This window comes from Salvelinus alpinus, chromosome 22, assembly GCF_045679555.1.
Source record: "Salvelinus alpinus chromosome 22, SLU_Salpinus.1, whole genome shotgun sequence".
Classification (NCBI taxonomy): domain Eukaryota; kingdom Metazoa; phylum Chordata; class Actinopteri; order Salmoniformes; family Salmonidae; genus Salvelinus; species Salvelinus alpinus.
This window is the reverse complement of record NC_092107.1, coordinates 11330663-11341265: the sequence shown is the minus strand read 5'-3', so window position 1 is coordinate 11341265 and position 10603 is coordinate 11330663. Positions and strand designations below refer to the sequence as shown.

Genomic DNA, 10603 nt, shown 5'->3' with positions numbered 1-10603 from the left:
ACAGTGAAACCTACAAACACATGTACTGTATTGACACACTCAAACACATACAGTGCCTTCGGAAAGTATTCATACCCCTTGACCATATTTTGTGTTACAGCCTGAATTCAAAATTGATTAAATAGATGTTTCCCCTCACCCATCTACAGACAATACCAGATAATGACAAAGTGAAAACATGTTTTTAGACATTATTGAAAACGAAATACAGAAATAACTAATTTACAGAAGAATTCACACCCCTGAGTCAATACATGTCAGAATCACCTTTTGCAGTGATTACAGCTGTGAGTCTTTCTGGATAAGTCTCTAAGGGCTTTGCACACCTGGATTGTACAATATTTGCACATTACTCTTTTTAAAATTATTCAAGCTTTGTCAAGTTAGTTGTTGATCATTGCTATACAGCCATTTACATGTTTTGCCATAGATTTTCTAGCCGATTTAAGTCAAAACTGTAACTAGGCCACTCAGGAACATTCAATGTAGTCTTGGTAAGCAACTCCAATGTATATTTGGCCTTGTGTTATTGTCCTGCTGAAAGGTGAATTTGTCTCCAACTGTCTGTTGGAAAGGAGACTGAAGTAAGTTTTCCTCTAGGATTTTCAATGTGCTTAACTCTATTCCGTTTCTTTTTATCCTTAAAACTGCCTAGTCCTTGCCCATGACAAGCGAACCCATAACATGCTGCCACCTGATGCTGCCAAATATGAAGTGTGGTATTCAGTGATGTGTTGGATGTGCTCCAAACATTACATGTTGTATTCAGGACATAAAGATAATTTCTTTGCCACATTTCTTGCAGTTTTACTTTAGTGCCTTATTGCAAACAGGATGCATGTTTTGGAATATTTTTATTCTATACAGGCTTCCTTTACACTCTGTCATTTAGGTTAGTATTGTGGAGTAACTACAATGTTGTTGATCCATCCTCAGTTCTATCGCAGCCATTAATCCTCTCCAGCAACTGTGTTAGGAAGGACGACTATCTTCTCTAGTGTCGGAGTGTTTTGATATATAACCCAAAGTGTAATTAACAACTTCACCACGCTCAAAGGGATATTCAGTGTCTGCTTTTTTTTTTACCCACCTACCAATAGGTGCCCTTCTTTGCGAAGCATTAGAAAACCTCCCTGGTCTTTGCGCTTGAATCTGTGTTTGAAATGATCTGCTCCACTGAGGGACCTTACAGATAATTGTGTGTGTGGGGTACAGAAATGAGGTAGTCCTTCAAATATCCATTATTGCAGAGAGTGAGTCCATGCAACTTACGTGACTTGATAAGCAAATGTTTACTCCTGAACTTATTTAGGCTTGCCATAACAAAAGGGTTGAATACTTAGACAAGACATTTCAGCTTTTCATTTTTTATTAATTTGTAAACATTTCTAAAAACATAATTCCACTTCGACATTATGGGGTATTATGGGGTAGGCCAGTGACAAAAGGCAAGGATTGTAAAAATAACAGCTGAAATCTCTGGCCTGTGGTCAGGGCTAGTTGGCCAGTGTTTGTGTACTCCATACACTGCCTCCTCTTTAGGGAACATTGGCTTTATAGCACTTTCTCAGATTCCACTCCATGGCTTGGAGGTAGATACGTTCCCTACTCACTGAGTAGTATGATCAGTTTGTCATACTCTAGTACTGACCATAACCATTTAGGAGATACAACTAAACTGACTTTAGGTCATCACTCAGAGCTCTATGACTCAAGAAAACAGGTATGTGCCCTTAATTCATGGATGTAGCCAATCTGAATGAAAAGGGTTTCAGCACTGCTTAAGATGGCAACCACTGCTTTCTACCTATTACAGTCTACTTCACTCAGCTAGAGCACAGATGTAATATAAAACGTGAGTGCAAAACTGTATATTTTAAACGCAACAAGATGATGAGTAGCACGCGACAGGTGAAAGTGAGGACCAGCATACGTCCCACTGCCACAGCCCAGGCGTGTGGCTCCGCTAGTTGTTGCACCTGCTTCGGTCTCTGTGGCAAAGCGCGGTGCGCAAGTCGCCAGCCAAGCCAACCTTTGGTTGAGCCGTTAACGCGAAAGAAGGTTAAAGGACAGCTATTTATATTATTTTTAACTTTCAGCAGTCCATTTTGTTGGTAAGCGGAAGATCTCTTCACATGTGGCACGACAAAACGGGTAGTTCCCAAATTATTGCGCTTTCCTGCGAAACCTGTGGCAAGTGATGAATAATCAGGAATAGTTCACGGGGAAATGTCTTCAAAACCTACACTATAATTGTAAATGTGGTTCTCGGTCCTCCTGGATTTGAGTGCAAACAATATGAGCATCTAGATCTCCCCTGTCAAATCACTACATTGGCTTTCTCCCCAAGTAGCCAGCCCCCTTCTGTTCGACAATAACATGTGCGTAACTGCTGCACAACGGGAACGAAACATTATTTAGGCCTACTTGTTCACAGTGGGCTAGTGTATGAAAAGTAGTTATAGCAAACATCGTCTTTTTATTGACATTTACCAGTGTTTTATAAACGTTAATAGACCCATTTGCTGAGGTAAGAACGGTCTACTCCTGGTGGTCTGTCTACTACTACTGGTGGTCCTACGTCTCCCTCACGCGGACATAACCATGCAGACTAAGCAGCCGAATTTCACTTATTCTACCAGGAGGAAATTACTATTTGCTTATTTTTTTTAAAGGTAGTATGAGTAGACCCATTAACTGTCCAGAATCATATATTACTAACAATAACATGTATTACAGAGGATGGATAGGCTATGTAGATATATTTAGAAGCAGACCTAGAGAAGGGGAAAAAAGACAACCAAGTCGTAGTATTTTATAAGGAAACTTTATGTGTGCTTGTGAAATTCACTTTTAGACAGAAGGCCGTTTTGCAGTTTCCAGTACAGCAGATAATGTTTGATATTAAAGAGCACAGAAATGAAGAAATCACAATTCCCGAAGTTCAATGCTTTCCAACCAGGCATGTAAAAGTACAAGCTTTTGGCCCAATTCTTATTTTTCTCCAGTCCCTCTGGCTCGCATCCCCCTAAGCTCCTCAACCCCTCTCCTTTACAAATATTAAAGAAATAAAACAAACGTCTTGCACTTAATTTAGTCAATTTCTTCAAATCAATTCCTGCCATCTCTGAACTCTGTGATATTGGATATAGATGATTGCATAGATTGGAAGTCAGTCATTTCCTTTTATTTAAGACATAATGGAATGTTTATTAAGACTCTGGCCCCCTCCCTTTGCCCTCCTTTACACTGGGTCCCTGCCTGTCCTGCTGCAGAGAGAAGACAGACAAGGAGATGGAGGGATGAAAGAGTGAGAGACAAGGCTGTAGCCACTAACAGGCACATTTTTAGTACTCCCATTGTTTCCAACTTCCTCGGGGAACTCTCTAAAGTGGTGTTCCTATAGAAACAATTCAACTGAGGATAGTGGTGGGCCTTCACTTTGTCCATGTAAGCTTTACATGACCTGATATTATTTCATATGTTCTTCAGTTGAAACTATAATAAATGATTAGATTGGGTGAACAAGAGCATCTTATATGCCTCCATGTCAAAGTGATATATCAGGAAAGCAAAGTTTCTTAAATGCCAAAATGTTTATGTCAAGTGTCATGTGATGTTTACATAGAAGCTATAAAGGCCTCACATATACTTCCTCCAACTAAATTGTCACCATATCTTCAATCAGACAGGATTCCATATTTGACCGTTGAAAAAATAACAAAAATAAACCTTTACCCAAATGGAGACTCACAGTAACTCAAACCTATCTACGGTACTCAATGTGTGAAACTGCTATTTCTTTTTTCCTTTGCCGTTTGTTGTTTTTCCTTTTAAAAATGCCACTTGTTTTGCCCTACAAGCCTGCGATGAGTATTCTGACTGTGTTGCGTACTGGAAAAATAAGTATGTACAGCACTGAACCCAATTACTCACATTTGCTGGACAAAAGAAACAAACAAACAGGAAAAGGAAAGAATTGAGGTTAGCAATCCAAGTTCCAATTATCCAGCAAAATGTGGTATGGGTACATGTCATTATTCTCTGTTCAACCCCCCCCCCCCCCCCCCCCTCTTCATATATCTCTGTGTTCTAATACGCAACCCCCCCCCCCAGCAAGATAAAATAAACAAAAAAAATGGTATAAGAATCAGAATATCTTGTACCCCGTCCCCAAGGCAGAGGGTGAAGATGGGACTTGCACTACAGAGCAGTGTCCTCATTCTGTTCTGACCCAGAAGCGCACCTGTGGTTGCTTGTTTTCACCCCATAACATGATGTGCATTTGATTCTAGTTCTGTGAACAAAGTTGCACTCATAAACCGCTTGTAACAGCCAACGAGTTTGAGATGAAAACCTGCACTCAGGGGCACTGCAGGACCAGAACTTAGAGGGAGCAGTAGAGCTGTCCACCAATCACTTCCCAGGACTCTCCACATGCAGCCCCTCCCTCTTCTACAGAGCCAATCAATCCACTGGCTGCAGACTCACTCCCCTCTTCTCTCCTCCTACTGCTCTCAGTAACTGCAGGCTATATCTAGAGGGGTGGAGAGTGTCTGCTCTGCATTGGGCCTGGCAAGCCTCTATGTACCCCCCTTCCACCCCAAACCTCATCCCGTCCCCATCCCTCCCCCCTGTGGTGTGCTCCTAGAGGTCACTCTCCCCGTAGAGGGCGGTAGAGAAGGACATGTAGTCGAGGGCTCCGGGCTTCGCGTCGGGACCTGAGTAGGGCGCCATGCGGGCGATGCAGTACTCTGCCTGGTCTGGAGGCAGCTCACGCCTCAGCTCCTCAGCCGTGATGAAGTTCTGACAGAGAGAGAGGGAGATGGGAAGAGAGGGAGGGACGGTGAATAACAGAGTGATAGTTGTGTAATAATAGTTTGTCTACTTCAGCTGTCTCAAGTAGCTGCATCTCTCACACACACACAAGCCCAATACCATTCCACCCACACAAACTCCCCCACCTTGTCTGCAGCCAGGATCTTGAAGGAGGCGATGACCTGGTCGGCTGTGTCGGTGTCTGTGGTCTCCCGGGACATGAAGTCTATGAAGGCCTGGAAGGTGACTGCGCCGCTGTTGTTGGGGTCCACTATGCCCATGATGCGGGCAAACTCGGCATCGCCCTAGAAACCACCACCACAGGAAAAACATGGGTTAACCCAGACAAAAATAGGAAATCGAGGGCATCATTGACCAATGACCAACCTCTGAGCAATATTACCACTAATTAAACATTTAACTTATCCATTTGAGTTGAATTTGACAACAAGCCTCAACGATAAAAATTGTGTTAATATCTGCTTAGGGGCAAGGTTATTAAGAGGGATTGTGTTACAAGACAGTTACTACACATTAAACTTACCATGTCATAGTAGCTACAACAGTAAGGGTCTTACTCTAAACTCAAGACAGAGGGAGAAAAAGATTGAGAGGAGAGAGAGAGAGCAGAGAGAAGCGGCAGGCAGTACCAGGCTGTTTCCAGTCGCAACGAGCAGAGCGCGGTAATTGTCCATGTCCATCTGCCCTGTGCGCTTCTGTTCCCAGGGGCCGAGAGATGGAGAGGAGGAGGAACAGATATGGAAGGAAAAGAAGAGCAATAGAGGGAGTGTGAATTCGAAGAGGACAGAAAATGAAGTGAGGAGGAAGACATGAGCAGATAGAAGCATGGGAAGAGGAGGAACAAAGGAGGGGAGGTGCGTAGGTGAGTAATGTGAGAGGAGTGAAAAAATAAAACAACGTTATAAGAGAGACCAGTCAAATCAAGGTAAAAGAAACAGCAGTGTCGGAGCTGAGGCTGGAGGCCAGTGGGTGAAATGAGGGTGAATGACAGCACAGGCAAGGAAAGAGCCAGGAAGAGAGTGGCCCCAGCAGTTTAAACGGGTAACAGCAGCAGCCCCTCTCTCCTCCGCTCCCAACCTAGCTTGATTGTGCTCCTTACCGCTTTGTTATTCTCCACATCGTAGCCCAGGCTGATCAGGCACGCCTTGAACTCCTCAGCCATCAGGGCCCCACTGTGGTCCTGTGAGGTCACCACCAGCCAATTACAGCGCACACCGCGATGACGGACACCAGGATGGACCAAGCACAGCAGGATGCCAGGTGGGAGTGGTCAGGTGATGGGATCATGGCATGCAAGATGAGGGTGATGGACAGAGACACAGACAAACGGATGTTAAACAATGAGCTTATGGGGAAAACACATCTGTGATCCTAGACACGATGACAGGCACACCAGTGACCATGAGGGGCCAGTGTCTCCAAAGGAGAGGTATGGTGTTGCGGGATGGGTGAGGTGAACTCGGGGGTTACCCCCCCCCCCCCAGTGCACTCAGTTCCACTCTACACAGCACCAGCCCTCTCCAACCCATGGTGAAACAATACTAGTTCCACCTGTGAATGTCAACAAACAGGAAATAGACTAGACTTGTGAGGATGAACCTATGTCTTACTCCCACCGGAGTTTCCCTTCTGAAATAAAAGGGGGGACTTAAGTACTACGCATAAGACTTAAAAATCTGCACATACATGAGTTAAGAGTAAACCCCTCTTCGAGTAAGATACTCAACTGCAAAAGCTGGTGACAATAACAGCCTTGTCGCAGACATTTAAAAAAAAAAATATTTTATACATAAAGAAGCCCTCCTGTCCCTCTCGCATGATCCCTGCATGTTGACCCCTGACCTTGTCAAAGTGGTTGAAGGAAGTGCGGTACTCATGCAGCTGCTCCTGGCTGATGCCCTTGGCGTCGCGGGTCAGGATCTGGTTCTCGATCTCGTTGATGGTGCGGGCGATGGTGGTGAGGAGCTGCTCCCAGCCCACCCGCAGGTGCTGGGATGCAGGGAAAGATGGAGAGAGAGAGAATATATATGTTGAAGGTTAACCACATGCAGAAGAAACAGTACTGAGTAAGGAGGAGAGATGGTAACAAGTGTAATGTGATGTGTAGAACAGAGACGAACGGACAAACATAGATCTAATACAGGGAGAAAAAAAAAATAACTCCAGGCTGTCATTGTAAATAAGAATTTGTTCTCAACTGACCCAACTGGTAAAATAAACTTGTCACTAAATTTTTTAAATAGACAATGAAAATCAGAGAGAATAAAAGGTGAAAAACAGTGACCTATATCAGACAGAAAAATAACCAACAGATAGTCCCGAGCAGGGGAGCATCCCAAATGGCCCCTACTCCCTACATAGTGCACTACTTTTATTACCAGCCCTGGTCAAAAGTAGCACACTATAAAGGGAATAGGGGGCCATTTGGGCTGCAGAAAAGCCAGTGTTTTGTCGAGCTACCTCCATGGTGTAGGCGGTGTATTTGTTGTCAAAGATGAGAGCCTCCTGGATGAGCTGATGGTCTCCCTCCAGCTGGTCGATGTTGGGCTTGTACTCTATGATGCTCTGCTCATACTCTCTCAGGTTCACCAGCTGGTCCTCCAGAGTTCCATTCATCTCAATGGATATCCGCCCAATCTCCTGTACACACACACAAATATTCACGGATCAGATCACCAAAAGGCCAGGGCCGGCGTGTATTCACTAGGCACCAAACGGAAGAAAACAGGAAGGGTCAACCTGGATGATCAATTTAGTTTTCCGTTACAAAACATTTAAAAACATGTTCTGTTGACTGCCATTATGAACACGACCCAGGAGGCACAGAGTCAATAGAGCTAACAACTCTAAGAGGGCTGAGTCAATCTTATGTCGTATGGATCTGTGCCTTTGCTGTACCTCCATTTTGGTCTGTATCCAGGGCCCGACGATGTTGGCCTGGGTGGCAAACTTGCGGCGCAGGTGGTCGTTAGACTGCTGCTTGGCCAGCTCCTCCTGCAGGGCCCGGTCACGCTGGGGCACCAGCTGTTCCACCTACAAACACACACCAGATGGGGGCGCCAGTCAGCACAGCACACATTCCCATAGTAGCAGCAAAGCCACAAGGCTGAGGCTCACTCAGGAGTCTGTTTTAGGTAGGTTATTAACTACCACAAAAACTGTCAAAAGCACACGTCACAGAGCATATGAACATACAGCCACAGGTACACATTGAAAACACACACACACCTTGTGCCACTTGTCGTCGATACTCTTGGGTGTGATGGTGGTGTAGGGGTTGCCCCCGCTCAGCTTGATGCCGTTGTACTGGGCAATCTTCTGCACCTCGGCCTGAATGGCCTGGATGGCCTCCCGCTCCTTGTTGGCCTCTGGGAGGGTAGACTTAAACTGCTCATGGGCTGTGATTAGGCCCTGTAAGAGAGAGGAGAAGGGAGAGAGAAAGGAAGGAGAAGGATGGGAAATGAGGTGGACAGAGGGAATGGACAGATGAAAAGAGAGATCTGCATGGTATCACAGTACGTACCCTTATCTGTCAGATGAACCCGTGGATACCATACGTGCAAGTATGAAGGACGTTAACAGTATTTTCACAAGCCAAAGCTAAGTAGCGTTAGCGCAATGACTGGAAGTCCACAGGTACGGTAGCATTGCTACTGAACCGGTCGATTTCCAGTCATCCTGAACGTTCGTTACCCAGTGCGAGACTAAATGACAACTTCATTGACAACCTACTGTTAACAGCACAGGTCATGATGATACATTGTGATAGTGGAGACCCTCCGGGGATGTAAAGCAGTAAACGGTTGGTGATGGGTGTAACTAGTCTTTTACCTGGATCTCCTCGATGTTGTGAACGATGAACATGTCCTGCAGGTCCTCCATGGCCCCCTCCATCCAGTTGTTGAAGGGTGCCGCCCTCTTAGCGTACTCCAGGTACAGCTCGTCAATGGACTCCAGCTGCTTCTCTGTCCTCTGTGGGGGGAGAGACTGGGGTCAGGTACCTGCTGGGAACACTAGAATCTATGTGACAGGGATTGAACATGAGACACAGAAGTGGGGTAAGGGAACCCTGGTAGAAAGTCGGTGTGTGTGTCTACACATTTTTGAAGTGTAAACGTGTCCTTGTCATGACCTTAGAAGCATGTCATGTATGAGTAGATGGGAGTGTGTGAAAGGTGGCTGGGCGGGAGCGTACCTCCAGAGACTCCCTGCGGCTCTGGGTGAGAGACCCCAGGGCGTCCCACTGCTCACAGATCTTCTGACAGCGGGCATTCACACTAGGGGAGTCGTAGTAGTCCAGCTCACTGAGGCACAGGGAACAAATATGTGTAATTATTATCTTTACACATGAGTCCTAATCAACCTGACCGCAAATCGCCATCCTTGTATTCCCCTGGATTATTTCTCCATTCATCTCTTCCATCCACCCTGTCCCCTCCCACGATCTCCCATCCTCTCCCCACCCCCCTCCCATCTGATTTACTCCATCCCTCCATAGACTCCTCAAATCCCTCCCGCTCTCTTACTTGAGTTCCTGTGCGATGGCAGCGATCTGCTCCACGCGGTCTTGGTGGGCGGCCAGGTCAGATTCAAACGCCTCGTGTTTCCTCAGCAGAGCCTTGACCTCCGACAGGCTGGCTGTCTCATAGTCCTTCTGGGTCAGCATGGCCTCCTTACCTGGGGAAGGAAGGGGGGGGGGGGGTTAAAGACAGCAAGCCTCAAGATATCCAATCCAACTCACTCAAAACCCTTACTTCTTCAATATATTATCAATATTCAAGGGAATCAACAAGTTTCTAGGTAAAGTACGGTTGCAAAATTCCAGTAACTTTCCCCAAACTCTAAAGTTTTCCAGAAATCCCAGTTGGAAGATTCCCAGAATCAGCAGGGAACAAGCAGGAAATCCAGAATCCTCCAGAAACTAGTTCTGGAAAATCTGGGAAAGTCACTGGAATTTTGCAACCCTATGGTAGAGTGAGGGAAAGGGGCAGTGTAGTCTGTACAGTAACTAGCGTCTCAATACCATCGGTCCAGGACTCGTGGATAGTGGCTTTCTGACGGAACTTCTCAGCCAGGTGGTCCAGCCTCTCCAAGCGACGGATCTCGTTGAGCATCCACTCCTCGTAGCCCTTCTCCGCCCCCTCCAGGTTGTGCCATGACCCGTTGATATCCTGCAGCCAGGGAGAGGACACTGATCCACCATACAGTAGAAAGAACACTACACTGTATAACTGCATTACTCTCTCTAGTGCAATTTGTTTATAGATGTATTTGGTGTTATAAGTCATGTTGTCATGCCTTTTTAAACTGTCGCAAGCCAATTTCCCATTGTGGGACAATAACGTTAACTATTATAATGATCTAAAGAATAATGATAGTGAAATAATACAGAAGAGTTTTAGGACGTGTGAATTGTCCAATAGATATGGATGGGCATCATTGGTACAACTGCTCTACATGTTTAAACCGTCTGTTTCCATGCGTCCGTCCGCCAGTCCCACTCACCGACACCATGCGTCCCTCGGAGGGCATGAAGGCGGGCCTGTTGCTCAGCCTCAGCTTGGTCTGCAGGGTGTTGAAGTTGATCTCCAGCTGACACTTCTCCTGCACCTTGGGGGGCTTGTGGACGCGGCGGTAGCCCCGGAAGTCCTCCAGCTTCTGCTGCATCTCGGCCATGGTCTTCTCTGGAGCCCGGTTCTCCAGCCACGGGATGGTCCGGCGGATCCACTCCAACAGCTAGGGCAGAGGAGAGGGGGATAGAGTG

General features: G+C 46.0%; 1 protein-coding gene across 6 annotated transcripts in view; it reads right to left on the bottom strand.

The window, feature by feature from the left end:
* Positions 1-4612: 4612 nt before the first annotated feature.
* The window catches only part of LOC139548991 (alpha-actinin-4), a 43389-nt gene continuing 37398 nt past the window's right edge, over positions 4613-10603 (bottom strand). For 2 of the 6 annotated variants that reach the window (XM_071359013.1, XM_071359014.1), the window contains exons 10-22: positions 10345-10575; positions 9863-10010; positions 9366-9516; positions 9035-9143; positions 8671-8811; positions 8068-8250; positions 7738-7872; positions 7300-7479; positions 6682-6828; positions 5939-6019; positions 5469-5534; positions 4965-5123; positions 4614-4806 (exon numbers count right to left, since the gene is read on the bottom strand). In XM_071359013.1, coding sequence (XP_071215114.1) covers positions 4648-4806; positions 4965-5123; positions 5469-5534; positions 5939-6019; positions 6682-6828; positions 7300-7479; positions 7738-7872; positions 8068-8250; positions 8671-8811; positions 9035-9143; positions 9366-9516; positions 9863-10010; positions 10345-10575 — 1890 coding nt within the window. In that variant the 3' untranslated portion in view covers positions 4614-4647. Of the gene's footprint in view, positions 4807-4964; positions 5124-5468; positions 5535-5938; positions 6020-6681; positions 6829-7299; positions 7480-7737; positions 7873-8067; positions 8251-8670; positions 8812-9034; positions 9144-9365; positions 9517-9862; positions 10011-10344; positions 10576-10603 lie in introns of all 6 variants that reach the window. The other 4 variants (XM_071359015.1, XM_071359016.1, XM_071359018.1 and 1 more) reach the window with 3 other exon arrangements.